Source organism: Chelonia mydas, chromosome 7, assembly GCF_015237465.2.
Source record: "Chelonia mydas isolate rCheMyd1 chromosome 7, rCheMyd1.pri.v2, whole genome shotgun sequence".
In the NCBI taxonomy this organism is placed as follows: Eukaryota; Metazoa; Chordata; order Testudines; family Cheloniidae; genus Chelonia; species Chelonia mydas.
The window spans coordinates 30715970-30743519 of NC_057853.1; the positions used below are offsets into that span (position 1 = coordinate 30715970).

General features: G+C 44.6%; 1 protein-coding gene across 24 annotated transcripts in view; it reads right to left on the reverse strand.

Annotated features, from left to right (window-relative positions):
• MARK2 (microtubule affinity regulating kinase 2) overlaps positions 1–27550 on the reverse strand; it is a 105670-nt gene that overhangs the window by 66949 nt on the left and 11171 nt on the right. For 2 of the 24 annotated variants that reach the window (XM_043550808.1, XM_043550798.1), the window contains exon 1: positions 5976–6101. The exons of 20 other annotated variants lie outside the window; for them this stretch is intronic. In XM_043550808.1, the coding sequence (XP_043406743.1) occupies positions 5976–6011 (36 nt within the window). In that variant the 5' untranslated portion in view covers positions 6012–6101. Of the gene's footprint in view, positions 1–5975; positions 6105–27550 lie in introns of those variants that run through there. 2 more of the 24 variants (XM_037903824.1, XM_043550795.1) reach the window with 2 other exon arrangements.

Here is a 27550-nt window from a genome sequence, read left to right on the forward strand (position 1 = left end):
TGATCTTGTGCATAAAAAGGTTGAACAACACTGCTTTGGCATACAGTCTCTAGATAGTCCATGGTTCCTGCTCTAGAATTAGCAACGTGAGACAGGCACCTGCCCATGATCCAGCTGCAGGGTACAGAATGCTCGTCAGAGTACAGTTTACCTGCAGGAGGGACAGATTAAGTGGAGACAACAGTCTGGAATCTTTGTTGACTCACCCTACATGCTCAGCTCCTCTCTTGCAGGAGCTTTGGCTGTGTTTGTCTTCCACAGTGTGGGCAAAGCGAAAAATCCCCATTTATGCAACACCCTCTTCCCAACCTTTACACTTATTTAACCTTCCCTCCCCTTTGGTTCAAAAGGGAAATGAAGGCTTTGAAGAAGACTGTCTATCATGGAAATGCTATAATGCAAACTCTCACTCAATATTGTCTGGAATGAATTGACAAGACAAGACTTAAGATGCGACTACTAGAACCATACAATTTTTATATGACCAGCCTGGAAATATTTTATCCACGCCCTATCATAGGCTATGTAAAAAACACCATCCTTGGAACTACCTAAGCCCCTTACTTGTAAAATTCAGCTCTTATTTCATCCAGAGAACTCCAAGCGCTTTACAAAGGAAAGTATGTATAATGGCCCTCAGTTTACAGACAGGGAAACTGAGGTATAAAGAAGAAAGGGAGTCCCATACGTCTTCCCTATTCACTGTACTGAGCCAGCTCTGCACTCATTCACCTAAACACATGGTTAAATGCTAAAGAAAATGCAGAGCTACACCGTGGAGTGCCCAGCATAACGGACTCTGGTTGGTCCCTAGGCACTATAATAAACATGGTTACTAATAGCTAGCTACCATGTGGTATTAACTGGAAGAGTATGATTTAGTGGTCAGCACACCACAGTAATGGAAGTCTGGACACCTGGGTTCTACCCTCAGCTCTGCCACCAATTCACTGCAATACCTTGGGACTTCTCTCTGTGCCTATAGAACTGTGAGGGAGGTCAGTGAAGTTGCTATGCTGGAGCATAGGGAGCACTGTAAATTGCTTGTTCAAGGGCACTACAGATGTGTTGAGTATTACTTATGGGGTGCTGTTCAGTATACATGGTGCTTTATGGACATAGGTCTCTGCCCCTCGTTAATAAGAGATGCTATCTGGCAACCATGTAAAGGCCGGAAGTATTTGGGCATAGGCACATGCTGATTAGTTAGAGCCACGGTGATAATTAGAACTGTGTACATTGGTACTCTAGGGCTAGCCCAATTCCTTTGTTAATCTGGGGAGATACCAGTTGTAGTCAACAACTAACTGGTGAGGAGGCCGGGGAATGAAGGACAACTGCATATGCACCACTTAGTTGGCTTCAGACTGTGTGCCAGCAATATGGGAACAGGCAGCCTGCCAAGCCTGCAGCTCTCACTCTTGGATATTCACAAACAGACGCGGCAGAGGCATGGCAGCAAGAGAGAAATGTCAGTGTCACTTCTCACATAAGTCCACCTGAACATGGAGTCCCCAGTAGGCTGGGTGGGCAGCAAGTAAGAATCAGACATACCCTTGGTTCAAGATTACCCATTCCTCCACAGGCTAGAGAGAGGCAAGTATATCCTACTCTTGATGTGTAGGCTCAGTTTGTGCCAATAGCATTTCTCTTCTTGACAGCAGCTTGTAACATACCCAACGTGGTGGCCCCTGGAAATAAAACTTCCCACTGCTGCTTATGTATATAGCACCTGCTCTCCTGGAGGAAGGAAGTTTTGTGGCCTTATGAGGTGTGAACTCTGTGTAACCATCCGAAACTGCTTTGCTGCAGACGCTACTGTTCCACACATATTAAGAGCAAGGAGTGTGTAGTCTTTTACAAACTTTAATTAAGCTTCTCGGCACTCTGGAAAGCCCAGAGCCTAGTAACCATATTGCCAATGGGTAAGCTAAGGCAGAGACGTGAAGCGACTCATTCAGCCTTACTCAGCAATGCAATGGAAGAGCTGGGGTTGGACTCTGCTGTCACCTCAGCACAAGAGTCCCAGAGCTGAGGCTAGAACCCAGGCATCCTGACTCCCAGTCCCACCTTCTTCTAAGCTCTAGACCTTGTTCCCTCCCTTCAGAGTTGGGGATAGAACCCAGGCATCCTGACTCCCAGCTTCAACCATTAAGCTGCACAACCTCTATTTGATGCAAGAACAAATCCATTTAAAAAACCAATGAAGTGATAACTGAAGTAAAAATGCAGAGCCAGCATTGCTCTCCTTAGATTGCAGCTCCTTGCTGTTTCCCTGGAAGGGATTTTGCATGAGTGTCTTTGGTGCACTGCAGACCAGACACCTAGAACAGTTTCTTAAGCATTACACTTGTCCTTAATGTGAAGTCAAGCAGAGGGCCAGAAGACAGACTGGTAGGATCACAGCACACAGATAACTATGAAGTGGCAGGAAGGGAATTTGGACTTTTTAAAAAACAACCTGAAATCTCAGTTCATGTTCCCCACGCTCAATGGCTTGGAAAAAAGGCATTCCACCTTGTAGCGCAGTGTAGCACTCCTAATCACGCAACCAGAACAACTGCACCTGCGTCTCCTGCTGCCCTAATAACCAACCATTTGGGGAAGCGTCCGGTGTTTTCCCATATACCAGTCACCTGTTAGCTGAGGCACGCACCTGCTCACAGAAAACCAGTGCTGCAGCATAAGCAGTGCTAGAAAGAATGTGGAGCCCAGGAGGAGAAAGGAGAGCACAGAGTTGAACGAAGACAGCTCCAACCATACTGAAGTGTCCATGATCCCCTCCACACTTTCTCTTGGTACATTTTCCACATATAACCCCTTACCCCCTACTTCTCCCCCACAAAAGCCGTCAATGGATCTTCCAGCCTCATCACTTCAGCTACACTCTGCAACACTCCTACTAAGATAGCTTAACTCACCAGCTGATTGTTGTATCTCAAACTCCAACACCAACCGCATGGCTGGGAGATAACAGCGCTCACATGAACCCACGCAGGCACATTGTACTCAACTTGTTTACAGGCAAAAGGATTAAAAACCTTGGGGGGGGGGGAGGAGAAGAGTGGGGGGAGGAGGGGAGACAAAGGAAAGTCAAATCCCACCATACAAGCCATTGGAAGCTTTAGCAAGGAAATACCAAGAGGGCCCCCTACTAAGAGATCTTTCCAAAGCATAAAGCAGATACCTATCACCAGCACTTACTAGTATGCCAGATGCTGCTTAAGACCAAGTGACCTTGGAGTTATTGCTAAGTTTTCACAGCTCCTTGTGCTAACAAAGCAAGGTTACTGGGAAGCAAAACATTCTTCAGCGATAACTTGAGTGAAAAAAGCAGCACTGGCCAAGCGTCAAAGGAAACAAAGCAGATATTTGTGCTGGCTAAAGTGACAAAGCCTGAGCTCCCTCAACTCCCATGGAAGGCAGAGGGACCTGCTGGTGCTCAGCACCTCTGCAAACCCAGGTCAGCATGCGTACCGAATGCCAGGAACTGCTTCCAATCACTATGGAGCATGGAGGCTGATAATACGCCAAAAGGGCCCCTGAGCAGTTAGAGCTTGATATTTAGACTGCAAGCTCTCCAGAACAGTGACTGTCTCTCCTTACGTGTCTCGACGGCACCTGGTAAAATAGGGCTCAATCTTAGCACTACGGTAGCACCTGCAAGCCCCAACTGAGATCAGGGTCCCATATTATGATGTGCACTTTATTAATATTATGGTAGCATCTAAAGGCCCCAACTACTATGAATGCAGACACCTTAATGGGTATCTGCAATCAAGGCCCTCAGGGCAGTACTGTGGTACACAATAATTGGGGCCCCTAACCTCTGTTGAAGCTTCTAGGGAATATCATAGAACTATTACTACTAATGTGCACACCATAATGGGGGCCCTGACCTCAGTTGGGGCCTCTAGTCTCTACCAAAATAAACATAAGGAACAAACATAAAAAAGCTGTGGTGTTGTAGCCGTGCTGGTCCCAGAATACAGGAGAGAAGACGCGCACGCACACACCCCTCTCTGGAACATATTTACTGAGTCTCCTTTCAGAAGCAACATGGCCTAACACAGGCGTGAGCAAACTACGGCCTGCGGGCTGGATCTGGCCTGTCAGGGCTTTGGATCTGGCCCACAGGATTGCCAGCCCTGTGGCGCCACGGGCCCCGCACTGCTGCTGGAAGCGGCCAGCACCACGTCCCTGTGGCCTCTGGGGAAAGGGGGGCAGAGGGTGCCATGTACTGCCCTTGCCTCCAGCACCGCCGCCCCCCCCACAGCTTTGGGGGAGCTACCCGCAGCGGAGGGCAGCACGCAGAGCCCTAGACCCCCTTCCCCCAGGGTCCGCAGGGACATGGTGCTGGCTGATTCCGGGAGCGGAGCGGCACAGTGCGGGGCCAGGGAGCCTGTCTTAGCCCCTCTGAGCACCACTGCCACCCCAAGCTGCTCTAGGTAAGCGGCACCAGGCTGGAGCCCACACCCCAACCCCTGCCCTGAGCCCCCTGCCACACCCTGCACCCCAACTCCCTGCCCTGAGCCCCCTCCTGCACTCTACACCCCCTCCTGAACTCCAACCCCCTGCCGTGAGCCCCCTCGTACGCTCCGCACCCCAACCCCTGCCCCAGCCCTACCTTCATGGCCCTGCATGCAATTTCCCCACCCAGATGTGGCCCTCGGGCCAAAAAGTTTGCCCACCCCTGGCCTAACAGATTGAGTTTGGGGCCACAAATTCAATTCCTAATCCCCACTCGGACACAGATTGACTGCCAGAGCGAGAGTAGAGTAACTTCACATGTCTCGCTTTTCCTCTCTACGTACAGGGGATATCCCCTAGAACACAGGAGTGTTTGAGGCTCAATTCATGCAGCCTTGCAAAATCCTACTTGCCCCAGCGAGAATTATTTTTGGCTTAGCAACTGAAGCTGTTTATTGTCATCTTCATAATACAGGTCAAGAGATTTGGGGTTAGACTGGGGAGTTCTAAAAGCCTGAGTTGAAGGCACAAGGGCAAATGTCAAGGATTGTTATTAGAGCAGCAGCCTGGTAACCGACCACAAAAAACAGCAGGCCCACAGCACCTTGTCAAACTGCTACAAGTATGAACACCACCAGGAAGTTTATGTCCACTCAATGAGACGAGTTGGTGTCATCCTACAGAATGAGCGTTCAAGGCGATATGGAAGGCCAAACCAGCCTTCCTAGGATCCTACCTTTTGACTCAAACATAACATTCAGAGCATTAAGCCATCTCCCAAGTTTTGCACTATTGCAAGTGGGAAAAGACTAAGTGTGTGGATTATTCAACACCACCGAAATAACATAGGGCCACACTCAGTTCTGCTGGTCAGTCTATGGCATATATATCATCAATAAAAACAGCTGGAGATATAAAAAGCACCATTACTGTTGAGACTGCACATGCTCCTTGCTCAAAGACTCCCATTTGGCACCCTAATTCCAATACCCCTGAAGCTTTTCCCCTGGCAGCTCCTTTTATTATATCGTGATTTGCAGATTTCTTGGATCCTAAGAACAAAAGGAGAGATTGAGGGTGTGCTGTTTGCACTGGGCTAATTAGAGTCTTTAATGTCATTCTGGTCAATCAGATCCCAGAGCAAAGGGGGGTGGCAGGGAGATGGAGCTGGAATGAACAAAGACAACTGAAAAATGCTTACGCCAGGAAAGAAATAACTGGTTTAAAGAAACTCAGTGTCTCATCAGGGGTTCTAAGAATAATTCTGACACACCCAGCCTACACAAAAGCTAGGGTGTTAGTTACAGTCTTGTTACTGAGAAATCCCAGCTTATTTCAGAGACAAAAAGGCAACACACCTTGCTGCTCCTATCACTTCTCAGGAGGAGCTAGAATAGGTGCAACAGCTGCAGTCTGCAAACACCCAGCTAGATCCAAAAAAGCACTACAACCCTGAGATGTCCCACATCCCACATAGAGTCCCACATAGAGTCCCACATACTCACTAGCCCATTAATCTTCTTCCATATCGAGGCAGTCATCAGGAGCTGTTAGACAAGCTACCTCCCGATTCTCATGGCTGGTAACTCTGGTTTGTCCCAACTCCATACGAGAACTGAAAGCTACTTCCCTATGCTGAGGCACCGCCCCTTCCTCCCCACCATGACATGGAGGAGAGGCAGGTTTACTCTTTAAAAAAAAAAAAAAAGGAACTTCCTGCAGCTGGGCAGCACAGAGCAAAAGCAGCTGCACCGTGAGAAACCTAGAAGCTGTGAAAATTAAACACACAGGGGAAAAACACACCCCATGATGGTGCTCTCTCCCCACCAGAAGAGGGCTGGCATCCTTCCATGAACTGAAGATACTACTACCGCCACAAAAATTATCAAGGAGGCGCTGTGATCAGGGCTGGGGCAGAACAGGAGGAAAGGGGGGACTCTGATCACAGGAGTGGGACTCAAAGATGGGTTGAGGAAGCACTGCAACTTAAGTGGTGCAAGAAAGTATTCCATGGTATCCTTGAGCAGCTAATGACCTAGCTTTCTAGAAGTGAAGAGCAATAAAAAGGGTGGACGCTCAGCACTTCTCTGAAAATCAGGCCACTCTAAAGCATCTTAAATTGGACACCCAAAATCACTAGTCACTTTGGCAAAATGTCAGCCAACAAATTCTGACAGTTGAAAACCAAACAAGGTCACAGTTGGAATGGTTATTTGGTAAGTGTTGGCAGCGTTCCCAGTGTTGTACACCACAGTTCCAGCCCCAAACAACTTAATCTCTAATTCTGTATTTCTTTGAGTCCCCTTGGTTAACACCAGCTTCCCCCATCACCCCTTTAGTTCACATGATCTTAGGTCTTATCTTCAGCAACTGCCATCAGCATAATTTCTTCCCATTTCATTCTCCCTCTCAGCTGAGAGTTCTGCCTAAAGTGCTTTCCCCACTTCTGCCTTTAGTTCTAACCTTCAAAGGATTTTGAGGAAGACAGTTTATCTGGGAGACATCACAGAAAGAAGCTTTTACAATATCAATCCCCAACCTGGAACAGTCATTTTAAGACTTCAAAAGCAGTTCTGGTCTTTGTTTTCAGACACAGGGAATTTCAAGAGAAGTGGCAATGGTTTCATTACAGGCTCCTCCAACCCATCCACAATGACTGAGTGAGTGGCTCCCATATACTTGCCCTTGCACATTCTTATCTGGGGCAGGCATTACCCGGAAAGGATGTGTGTGTGCAGAGTTTGCTTTCTCTCCCCAGCCACGCCCCTTTACTGAGCCAAAGGCAGTAATCTGAACAGAGATTATCTCGTCTGGTTCTAGACAGTGTTCCCCGGAGATCTGCCAAAACAGCTGGTTGCAAACTAATATCCTGCTCATTTGACCTCTTGGTTTAATTCCACAAGCTGCTGTTAAAAGCCAAACATTTGCAAGTGGCTCCAAATTCACCCTCCCTGAAAGCCGTGACACTAGCATTCTATACAGGATGCTACACTTCTCTACGATGAGGCACTAGGCTCAAAAGCAACACTGAATCATGGTGCTCCACGGAGTCTGCTTGATTTGTTGGAAAGCAGTAAACTATCCCCTCCCACCCCCACCACAGAGTCTTGGGCTGGGCCAATACAGCTCCCTTACACATGCTAGTACAAGATAGTCTAGATAGGTCTTTTCCATTCCTATGGTAGCCTCCTTTATACACACCCTACAGCCCATTAATACTCAAAGAAACTTGCCAACCCCTTTGACTGCTATGTCCTGTCTCATAACACTATGTTCTAAAGTGACTTTCACCAGAAGATCTCAAATCACCTTTAGTCATTAAGCAAACCTCACCCACACCCCAAGAAGTAGGAATTAGCTCCATTTATAACATAAATTGATTCATGAACAGATTAAGTGGCTTGTTCCTATGGCTGATGGAAGGATGGCGCAGTGGTTAGGGACTTGAGACCCGGCTTCAATTCAATGTGCACCACAGATTTCCTGTGGGATTGTCAGCAGGCAAGTCACTTAGTTTCTCTGCGCCTCACTTCCCCATTTGTACAATGGGGATAATAGCACTGTCATGCTTCACACAAAGGTTGTGAAGATAAATACACAGTAATGGGGGCCATGTAAGTACCCAAAATAGAATGAAAGATACATGAGCCCAGTGGTAGGACGGGGAATAGAACCCAGGAATCCTGATTCATTAATTGCTTGCTCCAATTACAAGGTTCCAGCTATATGACAACACCCTTGGAACATGCCTCAGTCTCAGCCATGAGATCTGACCAGCCCCTTGGTGAGTCAAAGAGGGCACAGCACATTTCAAATGAAAACCCTCTTGGAGACTGTGCATGCCCAGAGCCATATAGACTTAGTTTTATTGGCTGATCTTCAAAGCTACCATGTAACCGGAGACTGAACTTTGTGTTCTCCTAGCCTCTTCATCTCCTTTACAAAAACATGCTGAGGACACTTCTGCAGAGGGCTTAGCCTTCCTATTCTATTTCTGCCTCTCAGCAGGGAATGGCAATTTTAAAAGGTGTTCAGAAGGGCTGAACATCCGACACCTTTATGACAATGTGTCATCCCCCTACAATGGGATCCTGAATCAATTGTTCCTTCCCCTTCCCCTCCCCCTCCCCCTCCCCCCGGAGCTTGGGAACAGGAATAGGGAGGTAAAGTACATTCAGTATTTTAAAGATAGGTTTTAAATTGAATCGTCACAAGAAACATTTGATTTGTGCCACTCTTTATAAAGAAGGTCTAGATGGTTTTGTCCCTTTAAAGAAAAAAGCCTGTAAAATTGTTATCTATATTGTGGTAGTGCCAAGAGGCCCCAGCCAAGACTGGGGGTCCTCCCCATCATGCCAGGCACTGCACAGACCCCCCCAAATAAGAATGACCCCATCATGCTGAGCACTGCCCAGACACATAGCAAGAGACAGATCCTGCCCCCAAGAGCTTACCATCTAAACAAAAGGAAGGATTATTTTTCCTCCATTTGACAGATGGGGAAACAGAGGTGCAGAGTGATGCGACTTTCTGAAGATCACACCAGGAGTCCGTGGCACAGCAAGGAATTAAACCCAGATCTCAAATGCTATTAATTATTAATATCTGTATGGCAGTAGTGCTTAGGAGCCCCACTCATGGACCAGGATGATGTGTCGATGGCCTGTGCAGGGTCTAGCCCAATGCTTTCCGCAAGGCCATCCTTCTGGAAGTATCAAGTCTGATGTTTTCATTTAAAGACTCAGTGGGCGGAAGGGGCTGTCTCATGCATTTGGGGTGCTCTTTCAGTCTTTAAGGGGTAAAGAGAAGAAGGATGGTCCTGTGGTTAGGCACTAGCCTAGCACTTGGAGGTCTCCATGGGTGACTGTCAGCAAGTCATATATATTATAGTCTGTGTGCCTTCCTATTCTATTTCTATATAACGGGGACAACAGTGCACTGCTCTACCTTACTGGGGAGGCTATGAGGATAAATACAGTAAAGATGGTGAGGTACTCAGCTGCTACAGTTTACACTTGAAGCAAGAGGAATAGAATTCATGTATCTTTTCTACCAAGTGTTTTAATGAATCACTCTCAAAAAACCCCAACACAAACACGAGTTCTAAAAATTAAAGAAACATTTTCTTCTCAACGGTAGTAGGGTTGATGCTTCCCCAGGATTACAGCCTCACAATATGATGAGTTCTATAGCCAGCCATGGAGTCTTTTAGGCCAGAGATTTCAATATCAAAAGCAAATGGAAATTAGACCTTTCAGGCTATTTTTGTAAACCATGAAGCAACAAATAAAGGACACAAATATAATTCCTTCACCCAGCCCTCCTTCTAGGTTACTTTTCAAACTGATTTTTGTGTCAACTCTTACGCCTGCCCTCCTTAGGGCGTCGGTGTTCACTGCACTTTGTCCAGGTTAGAGGCAACGGGTCACAGACGAACTAGGATGGGTGCAAGCAATCACGCTGCAGCACCATACCCGAGCTACCCTGTGCTACTGGTGCTTCATTTCCTTGTGTGTTGCCAGGACTTCTGGGGGCATATCCCATAGTTCTCTATGCTGCAGCAACCTGAGCTGCTCTGATTCTTTCCCAGTGAATCAACAGAGAATCTGTCTGTCCCTCTGGGCAGACACGAGGAACTCTGGGAAGGCATGGGATGACTATGTGAATTAGCAGGTTACCAGCCCAAGTGAAAGCGGAACCTGGGCTCTAGCCTGGATTATAACCACAGCCAGGAGTAGTCCAGGCTGAAAGCTCCACTGGGGTGCTTGTCTAAACTGAAGCAAGAGGAATGAATGTGGATGGCAGGGGGCTTGGGGCAACCCCTGGAAAAGAGCCCAGTAATTGCAGCGAAGATAAACCCAAGGAGAGGATCACAAAGCACTTTACAAATGTTGGTTAATTAAATCTCTCAACATCCTGGGAAGTGGCTAAATAGGATAAGCATATTTGAAACAAGTAAACAAGCAGCACTGGGAGGTTTGGTGAGTAACCACTTGTCCACATTCCCATCCACACAGCAATTTAGCCCAGCTCAAGTAGCTACAAGATTACTAACCCGGATGCCCCTCCCCCAAAAGTCATACACCAAAAGTTTAACTCTGTACAGCTGCAGATGAAAATGGTGAAGAAAGGAAGGAACTGACTAAGCACTCAATAACGTGGGAAGTTTCAACCTACTAGCCCAAGGTGGTAAATGAGACCAGGCTTAAAACGCAAGCAGACCAGCCAAACAGGTACTTTCAAAACACAAAAAGAACAGGAGTACTTGTGGCATCTTAGAGACTAACAAATTTATTAGAGCAGAAGCTTTCGTGGGCTACAGCCCACTTCATCGGATGCATAGAATGGAACATATAGTAAGAAGATATATATATATATATACACACACACACACACACTTACAGAGAAGGTGGAAGTTGCTATTCAAACTGTAAGAGGTTAATTAATTAAGATGAGCTATTATCAGCAGGAGAAAAAAAAACTTTTGTAGTGATAATCAAGATGGCCCATTTAGACAGTTGACAAGAAGGTGTGAGGATACTTAACTTAGGGAAATAGATTCAAAACACAGGCAATCAGAACAAATCTCAGCTGACTGGGGAAACAAAAACCTTTCTGGAAACAGATGGGACCTGGCAACATTATGTTCAGCTCCTTGGGAGAATCGATTGAGGGGGCATTTGGATTTCTGAACAATTCTTCCTCTCCTCAGCAAACAGGCTATGGAGGTGGCTTCCGGAAACTCAATGATCGTTTTGGTTTCATAATTTGTGATTGAGTAACCAAACTGACAAGATGTTCAAAAGGAGAGTTTTATAAAATCCCAGTATACTAGTGCATCTGTTTGAGGGTCTCATTGAATTATACGAGGGAGCAGCTCATTCATTTTATTTTAGACCTAGTCTACACTACACAGTTAGGTCGACATAAGGTAGCTTACGTCAACCTCATTATGTCAGTGTACACACTACAGCCTTGTCCTGCCAATGTCAGTGCCCTAATACACAGCCATAACTCCACCTCCATGTGAGAGGCGTAGCATTTATGTTGGTGTAGCTAGGGTGACGCAATGTCTATGTAGAATCGGCTGTTGGCTGTCTTGTCCCCACTCCCAGCCAGGCTGTTACCTGGAGACTCCCCGCACAGGGAGGCAAGAAGCCTGGGCAGCTATTTCACTCTCACACACACACACACACACACACACACACACCCCACTCCCAGAGTGGGGAGCATCCTGGCTCTCAGCAGCCCCCACCTCCCTTCAGTCAGTGGAAGCACTCCTGGTGAGGACGCGCACCACCGACAGAAGGAGGGTGGTGTGGACATCAGCCACTGCAGTGGCTGTAACTCAACCTAGTATAGGTCGACTTAGGGCTGTAGTGCAGACATGCCCATAGATACTTATCTGGCATCCATCACAGTAGTAGCTGAGAGCCTCAAAATCTTTAAAGCATTTATCATCCTCAAACCGCCGTGAGGTAAGGCAGTGCTATAATCCCCATTTTACAGATGGGAAACTAAGGCACAGAGAGACTATGCAATGTTGCCCAAGGTCACACAGGAAATCTGGGCTGGGAGCACTCTACCTCTCATTTTCCCTTGGTACAATGGTCTGCTGCAATACAGACTCTCTCCAAGACATGCAAGGAGGGAGACTTAGCTCAAAAATGATTTTGGGCAGCACATCTAGAGACTAGATCCGCACTCACAGTGGGGGAGTTGTACCAGTATAACTAGACCAGTACAGTTAAGCGATGCAACTTGTGTTGAGACAAGGCCTAAATGCAGTAACTCCGTAACCCCAGCTTTGCCATTTCCTTCACCTTTTTTTTTTTTTTTTTTTTGCTTTATCTCAACCATTTCCAGCTTTATACTAGGAACTCTCTCTTCCCTAGTCTCTATAGTCTAGGGCTTATTTAAGGATTTTTAAAGTTATTCCTCCAGAGTTATCCAGAATTCCCTATGGGATGCTGGCCTCAGGATGCATTCCTTTCAAAAGATTTATCCCCCGGGTGTTTGTAACTGTGCCCATGGTGGCTCCTCCACTCACTCACCTCCAGTCTAAATGAAGGCCAAAATAATCTGGACCCGTCGCCTTCCTCCCCTTAAAAAAAAAAAAAAAAAAAAAAAAAAAAAAAAAACCAATACTCAAGAGAAAGCCTGAGGAGCAAAGTGAGGTTTCCATGTGATCATTCCAGTACTGGCCAAGGGGCTGCCTCAGTGGAAGACTGGAAACCCTTCTTTCCCCTCCCCCCTCCACATTTCCATAAGGCACCTGCTCAACTAAGCAGTATTACAGGGAGTTGGGGAGAGAAGGACAGTTTCCTGCCTCTCCCAAGAGGACAGAGTGCAAACCCTCTTAAACACACTTGTATGTAAATTAAGAGCCTTTTGACTGTAGTGCCCTGGGCCTCCCTCCAGGGTCTGGGCAAGCTGCATAATCCTTTTGTAAATACTCTTTCAATTTGCTTTTGACCCTACAATTCTTTCAGGCATCTGCCTTTTTGTTGTTGTTGGTCAATCAATTCCAACACAATATCCCACTGTCCTAACAAACAACTGATTCCATCCAGTGCAGCAACTAAAAGCAGTTTGCTCTCCATTTAGATGAGCACTGGGCTGGCTGTTTCCAACCCAGGATATCCCCATCGGGAAATCTGGACTGGGGGACCCAAAATATTAATTGCTTAAATTCTGGAGGTACAATCCACTGCAATCTCAATTTACTACAGTGTTTGCTTCCTCCTCTGAACATTCTACATTGTTGTTGCATGCTGTTCCATCATCTCACACTCACTCTGGAAATGGCTGCATTGTATGGAGTTAGTGGCGAGGAACTGTGAAGTGAAATATTACACAAATATACACACACACCCTTTATTTCATCTGGTTGTGGTGAAGTTTAGTCAATATTAGCAAGATCCCTTTTAATCCAAGCATCTCAAGTAGTATTACCAGCACGGGATGAAGACTGGACCAGAGCCCCAAAATACCTGTGTTTTAATCCCAACTGTGACACAGGCTCCATCAGTGGAGTAGGCAAATCATGCCACCTCTAAGCTGCAGTTTCCTCATCTGTAAAACAGGGTGTCTACCTACTACATTACAAGAAGTAGGAGGACATTTGAAAAGCTAAGTGCATGGCGTAGGGCTGACCCATTGGAAACATTCTAAGATATTTTGACAAAAAAGTTTTCTGCAAAACGTGTGTGCCTTCAATGGAAAATTTTGATTTTTTGGGGGGGGTCAAAAACTGAACTGCCTAAACACCAAAATATTTTATTCTGAAATGCTACCGTGATGCCTCCTGGGAGTCATAGTTCAGATGACTCATTCCCCCATTCTCCTCTATGGGCCAGGCTCCCTATCTGGGCTACATCTTCATGTTGCCCCACAGCCAAGACTCCCATGATGCACCCCTTCCTCTCACCAAAAAGGGAAGGTAATGCATCGTGAGAGATCTATAGGGGAGCATGAGGAATCCAAACTATAACTCTGACAAGGCAACATGATGACATTACAGAATCAAAATATGCAGTTTTTATTTCTTGCCAAAATCTTGAAATTTTCGAAAGAACAAAATTTTCCAACCAGCCCTGATATGGAGTATTATGCCCTGGATTTGTCTCAGCCTCCATGATTTTTTTTGCAAGCACCATATGTTCGCTCCAATTACATCAGGCACAAAAAAATCAGGAAATCAGGTATCCTTCCATCTGTGCAAAGCAGTAATAAATCCTCACTCTCTTCAGCGGCTCCTCTGTCCCCAGGTGCTTTGAAAGCAAATGATTTGTTCTAATCTTGCAACTATAATTCTCAAAACAACAGACAATTCTGGAAATGAGACTAGTTTCTCTACAAGGCTTTTTGGATTTTGAGAACATAGCTCCAACCAATGGAGGTTTTCAGCAGCTCATTTTCCATGAGACAAGAGACACAGTGAGGACTGATTTTTATATTCTGCCTTTTCTCCCCAAAATCCCCAAAGCACTCAACAACTTTTTAAAGAAGTGGATGACAAGGTACATACACAGGAAGCACTTCACCAAGGAGCATGAAAAGTGTTGTTCAAAGAGCAAAGATTGTCACTCACTGTGTGTCTGTACAATGGCTAGCACTGGGCCTGTATCTTTCTTGGGGCACCCAGGTGCTACTGTCCTATACATTAATAATAAAGCTGTCAATTAAATGTAGCCGCCTTTGGTGTGTCATGCTGCAGCTGTTTACAGCAATGCTACCAACCATTTAGGACTGGAAAGGAGGATAACCACACCATTGCAAGGGGAGTCTATCTATGGGTTTTTATACTGCTGCCTATCACCATATTATCTGAGCACCTTCCATGAATTTAAGGTAATAAATTATAATTATCCAACCAAAACAATTGCCAAGTCACTGGGACTATAGGCTCCTCCTTTGGGAGAAAGCCATGAGATTCCAAGAGTCATACAGTGTGCCTATCCAAATACTAGCCACATGGAACACATTCATAAAAACATCTTGAATTAAAATCAAGTTGACATTGGGTCAGCAAAAAAACATCAAAAATTTGAGGGCACAAGTGCTCCAGACCTCACATTTTTAAAGTGTCACAAGAAGAGCATCAATAAGTTACCACAACATGGAGTCCTAAGCAACTAAGAAATGCACAGACTGTGGTTTGTTTTTTCAAATGAGCCATGCAGCGCTGAAACCATACAAGCATTGTTTTTCTACTAGGCTAACTGCACAGAAAGCTGATAAATATTATCTGGACAAAATTACAAGCAAAGGGGGGTATTCCATAATTTAAATATCTACAAGAACAGAGGAATCTATTCAGAGCCTAAATGGTTTATTTAAAAAAAAAAATGCCTAATGAAACTTTAACATCTAGTATTTGACACTTCATCATTAAGGGATTGGTTTTACAGCTTGTATTCAGTTGGATATTGGCAGAATGCCTTATCTGCTGTAATTCACAAGCATTTTTTTCAACGTTTCAAATAGGGGTGGGTTTAAAAAAACATGTTTAACAGTATTTCTTATTTTTAAGGATTATTCAAAGAGGTGAAAAAAAGAGGCTTTTATGCCAAAAAACTACTGTGGTAACAAGGCAAAGGCACAGCTTACCATATGGTTTAAACTACATGAGACTGAACTTAATTTAGAATGTAATTGCTTTCTGCAATAAATGAAATATGAATTATTGGGACACGAGTTCACTGAAGCATGTGTCCAAAACATAGTCTTACCCCAATCTACTTGTCAAACACCGAGTCAGACCAAAACAAAGGGCTGTCACCTAATCAATTAGCATCCATCCCTTTCCAAGGGCAAGATCAGAGTAATTAAGTCAAAGATTTTCCTCCCAAGAAATTCATGCAGTACTGAAGTGCTAAACCACCAAAGGCAACCCATTAAAGATGCTGTTTTCATTAGCAAGAATAGCACAGCAACCTGCATTCTACAGATAATACAGCAAAATGAGCTAGTCTTTCCCAAGAACTACCTTGCCTTAGAGAAACATCTGAATTTAGCAGCTGGTTCCCTCACCGGTGTCTCAAGGGGCACCTTAGAAATTAGAAAATCCACTTCAAAGATGAAGAAAACAAAACATATGAAGAAATAATTCTCAAGGAATCGCTGATTGCCAAGTTCTGAAATCAGCCAGAGACCTGCTTCTGTCAGAGGCTGATTTCTAAAGGCCTAGCCATGCTACAAAGCAACTAAGCCAGGGCCTCCTGTATCAACTGACCCCTTAGCCCAGTTATGGAGCATGGTTCAAGCCTGAGACAGATGAAACCCCGTCTTCACTGTGAAATCCAACTGTGTCAGAATCAAGTTCCATGACTCAATTATTATTACAGAAGTGCCCAGAAGCCTTTATCAGGACCACATTGTGCTAGGAGCAGTACAAACATGTAGCTAAGCTCTTTAAACAAAGGGTGTGTCTACACTGCCCATGTTACAGTGCAGCCGCAGCAGCGCTGTGACATGGGCAGCATAGTCACGCTTTATCGCATGGGGAGAGCTTTCCCGGCAATAAAAAAACCACCCGAACAAGCGGTGGTAGCTTTATCTCCCAGCGATAAAGTGCTGTCTATATTGGCACTTTTCAGCGCTAAAACTTTTGTCGCTCAGGGTGTGTTTTTTCACACCCCTGAACGACTAAAGGTTTAGCACTGAAAGTGGCACTGTAGACACAGCTAAGGACTATTTCAGTGTAAGGGCTTGTCTACACCACGCAGCTTTCAGCGACAAGGCTGTGTTTACATAGCCTTGTCACTAAAAGTCAACATGTGTAAAGGTTCTGTTGGTACTTTCTCGGAACTTTTGCCGACAAAATACTTCCAGTCCCACGAGTGGCATTAGCTTTGGTCGGCAGGAGAGCACTTCTGCCGACAAAGCCACATTCACACTGCCACTTGTGTCGGCAAAACTTTTGTCTTTCATGGGTACTTTAAAAAGTCCCTCCCCCAAAAAAGACAAAAGTTAAATACTCAGGAAAGACAAAAGTTTTGTCGACAACTTCACAGTGTAGACAAGCCCTAAGTGTACTTTAGTGTGGACTGGCCCCTGCAGGTAACTTACAAGCCCCAAAATATTCTAGAAAGCCCAAGTGCTTACTTGTGCTGGTAGAGAAGAAGCCCAAAATCGACACAGTAAAAACACAGAGCTAAAGGCCAGGTCTACACTGGGAAATTAGGTAGGTATAACTAAGTCACTCAGGGATGTGAAAAAGCCACACCCCCTAAGTCACACAGTTAAACCAACCTAACCCCCGGTGTAGACAATGCTAGATGGACAACAGAATACTGCTGTCAACCTAGGTACCACCTCTCAATGAGGTGGATTACCTACGCCAACGGGAGAACCCCTCCCATCAGCATGGGTAGCATCTTCATTGAAGTGCTGCAGTGGCCTCGTTGTAGACAAGCCCTAAAACTGCAAGGACATTATCTTTTAAGCAGTATGTACAATACAATATGTAATTTGAAGCGAAAGCTAAGAAACATCCTCTTTCAACATAGTATTTCTTCTTCCGCACACGGTAGCTTGACAAATCTAGTATTTTAACCATAAGAAATTATACTAAAACCCCAAATGCCTTTTTCTTCAGCTTTCTGAAAGCAGCCTACACAGACTTTTTTTTACCCAGAGCTGACACTACACTATATAAGGACTCTACTATACTATACAAGGTCACCTCAACTAAATAAAATTGGATTACAAGGCAAGATGTCACACACACTTACATTCACATTTTCCGTGTAGTGGCCAAATGTAGCCAGATAATGCACTGGCACACCTCATCTCTTCTCCATATTAGGGTTTTGTTGTCACTATAAAAAGGGTTTGTCCTTAACTCATGTAAGTAAAATACATGTGAAGACAAGACAGTTTGTAGTTTTAATATGAGTTAGCAGGTTAGGGTAAAGATATGGGGGACACCAGGTTGACCCCAACCTGCTCACTCCTGTTAAAAACTACGAACTGTCTTGAAGTCACTAGAATTTTACCCCATGTTAGCTAATACAAGTTAAGGACAAATCCTTTGGGGGAAGGAGGGGCCTAAAGAAGATACACCCTAGAGGGGAACTTAGTTTAGGTTAGACATAAAATTTATATTTTTACTTTAAAAAGTTTTTAAAATAGTTCTACTCTTAAAGCAATTCAGTTAACACAGGTGCCTTCCCACCAGCATCACAAACCCAATCACAGCATCCTCATACTGTACCAGAGCCAGAAAGTGAAAACTGGCAGTAAGAAGTGAAAATGACTCATCTGTTTTAATTGTCCAACCTGTGTTAAGTGCAAAAAGTAAACAGCATGGATGGTAAAAAAAGTAAATTAGCTTAACAGTGAAATAATTTTTAAAAAAAAAATCTAAGTAGAGCAGGAAACAATTTTGTAAACATCGATTCTGATTAAAAACAGGTCACTCAAAGTGCATGTTCAGAACTGCTAAAGTTTCTGTCACAAACCAGAACTCTGATCCTACAACCAGATCCATGGGCCCATAGGCACTCCCTGCAGGATTGGGGCCACTGATTTGGTTTTCATTCCAGTAGGAATCTGCACTAATTCCTGCTTGTTCTAACTCTGTCAACTGTTGAGTTTAATGAACACTGCAGAATCCTAAGAAACATAAGCTAGATGGAGCATGTTTAGCAGCTAATGAATAAAGGATATACTCCCCAAAACTCTTCAGTCTAATTAGGCACCGTCTACACAGTGTTTGTATCCCTCTAGGGTGAGATTTTTACCCCAATCTAATTACACCAGTACAAGCCCTAGTGTGGATGCAGTTACAGCTTATTCCCCTTCCAGCATGGGAATAGCGACACCAAAATAAAGGCAACTCATACTGGTATAACGACATACATACTGCAGGGAAGGGGTTGTTGTATTGATTTAACTATCCCAGTGTAGTTCAGGTAGTACAGCTTGTATGCAGACAAGCCGTTAGTAAGCATAGCTCCAAGCCCACTTCACAAAAGCCACAAGCCAAAGCACCAGAAGTTCTCTGAACCTGAACTCCAGTGGGTGTTTGTCATTCAGAGCAGAGTCAAATGCAAGCACTCAGAGTTTTAAAAAGAGAACAAAAGACAGATGGGAATAAAAATGGGCAGCTTCCAAAGGAGGCCTCTGGAATCCAGATAAACCATGTCATGTGCGACCAAGCACAGATCAGACAGAAGTCAGGGTACTGGATTTGTCATGCAGAAAAAACAGCTAGAGGGCTAACAGACATTTCTAACTTGGGCCCCAGTCGCCATTTATCTCAAGTGCACAGAGTGCCAGGGAGAGGTTTCGTGCACCATGGACATTTTCAGCATTAGGTGGTGATAGGAAAAGTCTCTCATGATTCCTAGTTTGTAGTGTACTTACAGGAACTGGGGCAGGGGTGTGTGTGTCAATTCCCTTTACTGTTTCCAGATTAAAAGAATATTTGACATTTCTATAGCACCTTTTATCTGAGAATTTCAAGTGCTTTACAAACATTAACCAATTCTCAACTGCACCAAGAGGAAGCCAAGGATAGGTCCCACTTTAAGGGCAGAGAATGGAGAGAGGGGTGAAGCATCTTCCAAGGTCAGACAGCAAAATGGAAATAGAACCTAGGAGTCCTGACTCCGCCCCTTCTTCTAGCCTTGGGAAAACACTCATTTTCCAAGACGATTTCGGAACAGTCTGCAAAACAGCAAACACTCAAAAGGATCAGCCCAGAATATTGCTGACAGAGCAGCATTTGGACTCTGTATCATTAGTGGCACTTAGAAACCCCAACCAAAAACTGGAGCATCCTCTCCCGACTGTGCCAGGCACCACATGTACAGAGAGACAGTCTCTACCCCAAAGAGATTACAATCCAAACAGACAATGGACGAGAGGAACAGAGGCACCCTGCAAGTCAATAGCCGAGCCGGGTAAAGAACCCAAGCTCTCCTGATTGTCAGTCCAGTATCCTATACATTATTATTAATAATATCATCTGGTTCTTATACAGCATTGTTCATCAGCAGATCTTAGTGAGCTTCACAAGGAGGCAAGTATCACTATTCCCACTTTACAGATGGAAAAACAGGGAAGTGAGCTGCCCAGTGTCATCCAGCAGGATAATGGCAGAGCTAGGAATAGAACCCAGGTCTCCTGAGTCCCAGTCTAGTGCTCTATCTACTAGGTCACACTGTCTTCCAAGCTGAGTAACCTGAAGCTTCAGCCCTAGTTGGGTTCTCTGCCTCCTGCTCTTAATACAGTGATTAAAACAAGGGACTAGGAGCAAGTTTCTATTCCCAGCTTGGTCAATGATTTGCCCATGGTTACAGTGCAAGTCATTTGCTCTGTGCCCCATTTGGGAAGTAGGACTAATACTGGTCTACCACGTGTGAGAAAGCTGAGACTGTTAATGCTTGGAAAGTGCTTTTCAATTCTCAGATAGAAAGTGCTTGACTATGTCCACCTTGCATTTCTAAACACAGCCCACCCTCCAGCTCTTTACTTCATTGCTTGTGCACTGGCAGCACAGCTCTGAGAATGAACTTTGTAAGCAAACTAAGAATGAACACAAAACATTGCTTGTACATGGATCCAACATAGTTCATTGGTATGATTGTGTCTCATGCTTCATTTTCCAGCAACAGTGGTAGATTGGTTAAGGCAACAGATATTTAGAATCCAGAGGACCCTCCACAACACACTGTAACAGTATTTAAGCTCAGATGAATAGTACCTGTGAAATACTCAGGCGCTGCTGTTATGAACGGATTGGATTGCGGGGCAGAAATAGGTTGTTAAACAGCAGTTTTAAAAACTAAGGGCAGGTCTATACTACAGCCAGAATCCACGCCCTGAGATCGATCCGCTGGCGGTCGATTTAGTGTGTCTAGTGAAGACCCGCCAAATTGACAGCAGATCGCTCTCCAGTCGACCCTTGTACTCTACCCCCAAAGAGAAGAGTAAGGTAAGTCAACGGGAGAGTGTCTCCCGTCGACCCTCCACGGTACAGACCCCACGGTAACTCTACCTAAGGTATGCCAACTGCAGCTACGTTATTCACGTAGCTGGAGTTGCGTAGCGTAGGTCAACTTATCACGGAAGTGTAGACATAGCCTAAGTACTCCCTATCACAGGTGTGAACATTCATCTATGATTAGCATTGTGGTAGGGCCTAAGGGTCCCAGTTATGGACCAGGACCCACTGTGCCAGGTGCTGTGCAAACACAGGAGAGAGATGGTTCCTGCCCCAAACAGCTTACCATCTCTATTGGCCAGCAGGACACAGAAATATGAATCCTCGACATACCAGCCAAGAAAGGAATTAGAAAAGTTAATACAGTCAAACCTCACAATAACGCGCCCCGTGATAACACGAATTCAGATATAACGCGATCATAAGTTGGCTCCCCTTTAAGGCCAAAATACTGTTCACGTTTTGCCAGAATACTTTTTTTTTTTTTTTTTTACGAGATTTATAAATAAACCGTGTTCTTCCGGTCTTATAGAATAAAGTGACTCGTGGCCATCGCACTTAGTTCTCGGGTTGTACATGAGTATGGTGTTTGCCTATGAACTTGTTATTCATTTCCTACATTTTTAAAAATATTTTACTGTTATGGATACGCCAATTTGCAAACAAGTCGTTTTCTGCCCAAGAGAAATTGTACATCCTGGATCAACTAAAGAAGGGCAAACAACAAACTCAGCTTGCTAGAGATCTAGGAATTAGTGAGTCCATTCTGCAAGGGTGGAAAAAAGAAGAAAAACTCCGTAGCCAACCCTGCATTCTTGAAGGGGAAACTGGTTTACAGCGTAAAAAGGCCAAGTTTGCTAATGACAAAAGCCTAGATTCAGCCTTGTACAATGGTTTGTCTAGGCTCGCTCAGAATGAGTTCCCATTTCTGGCCCTATTCTGAAAGCTCAAGCAGAGAAATTTGATCGCCTTATCAATGGAAATGAATCCAAATTTAAGGCGAGTAATGGCTGGCTGGACAGATTCAAGAAAAGGTACACTATAAACCAAGTTCTTGTGCCTGGGGAAATCTGCTCTGCTGATAAAGAGGCTCCTGATTCCTACCCAACTGACCTTAAAAAGTTGATGGAGGAAGGTTGCTACACAGCCGATCAAGTTTACAACTGCGACGAAACTGGTTTATGCTTTAAAACGTTACCCAATCATAACCTCGCAACCAGGGCTGATAGTCACAAACGAGAAGGCTTTAAGCAGAGGAAGCACCGAGTCACTCTCTTGTTTTGCGTCAACAAGTCTGGCAGTCACAAAGTCAGACCTCTGATGATCGGAAAAGCAAGGTCTCCCAGATGTTTTCATCATGTTAATATGAAGGCCCTTCCCTTTTAATACACCAACAGCAAGAATGCATGGATGAATAGTTCCATATTTGAAGACTGGTTCCATAAAACTTTCGTACCAGCCGTTCGGGCTCATTTGCGAAAACTCAAGCAGGAGCAAAAAGCTCTCCTCCTGCTGATAACTGCCCGGCCCATCCCGCAGTGGAAAATCTTGTCAGTTGTGACGGCAAGATTAAAGTCTCTTATCTCCCAAAGAACACTATGTCAGAAATCCTGCCACTGGACCAAGGCATCATATTGGTATTTAAGCAAAACTATCGTCGTGAAACGATCAAGCGGATGGTAGCGGATAACAACTTCTCCATCGACACATCACCAGCGTCACTCAACTTGAAAGAAGTCTTTCACCTTGGCAGGAAAGCCTGGGATGCTATCTCTGCACTTTGCATTGAACAATGCTGGATAAGGGGTCTTCGTCCAGCTTTTCCATCATCTACACACGATGATGGTAACAACAAGCCTGAATTTACAAGATTCACTGAAGATGACGTACGTTTACCCGAAGAAGCACTCAGAGAATATGAGCACAGTCATCATGATATCCTCAACTGCTTTTCAGCAGATGACATCTGCCCCATATAGGAACACATCTCAGATGACGAAATTGTTGCAAATGTCAGCAAGAAGAATGAAGCTGCACCACCAGAGCCCGAAACCAGTGGCGCTAATGATGACGATGATGATGATGGCACCTCAACTCCCCCACCAAAAGTGTCCAAGGCAGTAAAGCACCTAGAAGCCAGTTTTAGGTGGCTGGAAACGCAAGATGTGGACAGCGTCAAAATCCTCCAACTCAGAAGCATTCTTGACTTTGCTAGAACAGTCTGCGGCAAATAAGCAGACCACACTAGATAGCTTTTTTAAGAAGTGATGAAATTTAAAATTATGGAGTCATGCAACCAGATTGACTTTGCACTCTGCGCAATGATTAGTATAGTCAATTTCACATGTTTCTTTCATGTACATGTAATTAAATTACTACTTTTGTGTTTAACACACGCTGGGATAACCGTTTTTTTTTTTTTTTTTACAAAACAAACTGACCAGCTTGAAATAGTAAATTTTCTTAACCCTGCTATAAAGTGACCCTGCATTTATCACGAACGAATTTTTTGGACCCCAATTATCGTGTTATAGAGGGGTTTCACTGTATTTGTATCAAAATAGCATCTAGCTGTCCCAATCTAGATCAAGACTCCAAAGTGATAGGTGCTGTATGTACAGAGAGTATGGAGCAGCAAGGGCTAAGCTTATATCTAAAATCAACAAGACAAAAGAATTACTACTCACATTTTACAGATGGGGAATGGAGACACCCAGAGATAGATGAACTCAAAAACATGCAGGGGGCCTGGAACAGAGGCAGAAATTGAACCCAGATCTCCTGGGTCTCAGTGCCATGCCTTAACCACAGTCCCATCCTTCTCTCTATGGCTTAGTTTAGACCAGTGGCTCTCAAACTTTTGTACAGGTGACCCCTTTCACATAGCAAGCCTCTGAGTGCAATCCCCCTTATAAATTAAACACACTTTTTAATATATTTAACACCATTACAAATGCTGGAGGCAAAGCGGGGTTTGGGGTTGAGGCTGACAACTCGCAACCCGCCACATAATAACCTCATGACGCCCTAAGAGGTCCCGACCCCCAGTTTGAGAACCCCTCCAGCAAAGGTCTAACTTCACACCAAGCTCTGAAAACTAACAAATTTAGGCTCTGATCAAATAATGCCATAGCCAAGAAGGTAACAAATGCATGCCTAGGGACTTGCCAATGGAAGGATCTCAGATGAACCATGATGGTAGGTGGCAAGACCTGCCCAAATAAAAAGGAAGACATCTAATATTTAGCTGGAATTAGCTCATGTAACTTAGATCTAACCTGGCAAAGTCTGTTACCTTGCATGCCTTCAAACACCCATCTCCTGGTGAGACATGAAGCCCACTAGCGTCCCCCTCAGCTGGCAACAAAGCAACAAAGAGCCATTATGACAAGCTACTAGAAAGCATCACACACTGAAGAGGGGACAGCGATGCCAGGGTCTTCTCTATAAGGGGGTACTGTCCAGCCCTTCCCTCTGGAAGGCCTGCCGCCACCACTTCTGTTCCACCAGCCAGAAACCCAGTGACTTGGAAAATAGAATCCAACAGTACCTGCAGTCACTGCACTATTTCTACTAATCTCCCAAAGTTCAAAAGTGCCCCCTTTACTGGGATGGGAATTATCACCAGAAATAAGTTAAAGGGACAACACCACATACTGAAGCCCTGAGCACAGAAAAGTGTCTTACCTACATCCGAAAGTCTTAACCATACAATCTTTGTGTGGATGTTCTTATTCCTGCATCAGAGCGCCTTTTATTGTTTTAGCTTATGTTACTTGGGAAGGGGTTTAAGATGTACTGAAAAAAGCCATTCTTCCACCAAAATAAGGGGAAGGGAAAAGTTATACCACTTTAACCGGTGTAACTTTCCCAACCAGACATGGCTAGAGAGAACTCTCTCCCCTCTGTGATTTTCTGGATAAATTCCAACCCATTATTCTTACTAACACCCTCTTGTACCACCTATGATATGCTTTGGTCAAATATAAGTTATTCAGCTCAAAACAGGGGTAACAGAATGAGCTTTTCTGACCTATTTTAAGGTAGAAGGTCAGCCTAGCTAATCCCTTTTGACCTTTAAGGGTATGGCTTGAGACTTAGTATAGGCTCTTCTCTGGAAGTCACCCCAACCATCCCGCATACACAAAACCCTCTCTCTTGAGGTTAGTGGTACTTTCAGCCTGGACTAGCTGGCCTAGCTACAGATGTTGGTTAAAGCCCAGGTTCCCTTTCATTCAGGCTGGTAACTTGCCCACTTTGCAGCGAGGACACAAGCTAAGTCACTCAAGTGCTGGTAATCCAATGCCTTCCCTCAGTTCCCCCATGTGCCCAGGAGGACAGACTAGTTCTCCCATAATTCACTGGGAAAGAATCATAGAGCGACTCAGCTCACTGCAGCACAAAGAACCATGGGATACGCCCCCAGAAGTCCTAATGACAAATACAAGAAAGTGTAGCAACAGTGAGAACACAGTGAGGAGGATAGGGCTTTGCAGTGGCTGCTCACACCATGGCTAGTCTAATGGAGGTGTTCAGAGCTAGATGCCAATCACCCATGCTAACTGCAGTGAAGATACACTCTGATCTATGAATCTCAAGTAACTCCTCCCTCCCTTTTGGCATTTACACCTAATACATATACTCCTCATCAGCTCCAAGATCCATCTTTCCATCCCCACAACTGGATCTCTTGGTCAAGCCCTTATGTCCTATCTCAACTACTGCAGAAACTGACACACTCATCATCCCTTACCAGCCAATACAAAGAGGCAGCTGCTAAAGTTATCTCCCTTGTCTGTCAATTTGGTCACATCACTCCCCTCGCTGAATCCCTCCACTGGCTTTTGTTACAGTAACCCCAGCACATAGCTCATACCTAGCACTTATCAGCACATCTCAAAGCATTTTACAAAGGAGGCAAGAATCATTATCCCTGTTTTACAGATGAGAGGAGAAGTAACTTGCTCAAGGTCACCAAGCAGGCCAGTGGCAGAGCCAGGAACAGAAGTCATGTTTCCTGAGTTCCAGACCAGCGCTCTATCCACGAGGCCACGCTGGATCCCTTGGTACTTGGGCACCTCCTTTAAGGTTTATGCAACTTAGCCCTTCCCTAGTTGAGATTCACATCCCCCTCCACCTGCGAACTTTCCTACTCTTATGTGCCCCACAGAGTCATCTCAGTGGCCCCTAAGCATGGCTCAACATTCCAGAACATATCCGCAGGGGCTAAACCCCCTTCACTTCTAAGTTCCTCTTAAAAGACTTATTATGCAGACTATAATGGATCTTGATGATGCATATATAAAATTCCCTTCTTTTGTTCTCCCTCCCAGACCTTTATCAGCCCTTAGACTCTGAGTGACTCTAATAGGGACTGACCACTCTTGTATGTCTGAAAGTACTTAAACCAGTGGTAGTCAATAGGCCAGGGGTCGGCAGCCTTTCAGAAGTGGTGTGCCGAATCCTCATTTATTTACACTAATTTAAGGTTTCGAGTGTCAGTAATACATTTTAACATTTTTAGGTCTCTTTCTATAAGTCTGTAATATATAACTAAGCTATTATTGTATGTATAGTAAATAAGGTTTTTAAAATGTTTAAGAAGCTTTATATAAAATTAAATTAAAATGCAGAGCCCCCCAGACCGTTGGCCAGGACCCGGGCAGCGTGAGTGCCACTGAAAATCAGCTCACGTGCTGCCTTTGGCACGCATGCCATAGGTTGCCTACCCCTGCAATAGGGCCGCGAGCCAAATCCAGACCACCAGATGCTTTTGAATGGACCCCAAAATCTTTTTATTTACCTTTTTTTTTTTTTTTTAAATTATTTCCTCCGGAATCTGGAACTTGACAAAAAATAATTGACTACCCTTTACTTAGAGACGCCGTGGAGTCTCCATTACTTGAAGTCTTTAAATCAGGATTGGCTGTCTTTCTAAAAGCTATGCTCTAACTCAAACAAAAGTTATGGGCTGGATGCAAGAATCACTGGGTCGGTTCTATGGCCTGTGTTATGCAGGACATCATATTAGGTTATCATAGTGATCCCTTCTGGCCTTTAAATCTATGACTTACTAGGGAAGCTGAAATTCACAAGACTCTAGGCCTTTAAATTTTGATTTGGGACTTCAACCATCTGAAGTCTGGTCACTCAAAAGAACAAGTGCTCTTGAGAGCCTTCTATTCCTCCTCAGACTCTCAGACGGTGCCAGACGGTGGATAGTATCACAAAGAATGAGAATTTTATACCCTCACCATCACTTCTCCAAACTATACACACTAATGTTAAGCATTACTGAGCAAAGATTTAATTGGTTCTACAGCCAGAAATGCACGAGTCCCATTCAAACTAACATCATACAGGACAGCACATTTCCCCACAGAAAAGAACAGTGAGAGCTTAGGTAGCAGTCTAATCTTCAAAGTGCTTTACAATCATTAACTAATTAAGAATGTAAGACTCCACAGCAAGACAAGTATATATAATCGCCCTTTTACAGATGGGGAGGCAAGGAATCGACTTGCTCAAGGCCACAGAGTGAATAAATCTGTGATGGAGCTGGGATTAGAATTCAGACCACTGGAGCAAAATCATGCGGGCAGATGATGAATAAAGAATACAAGG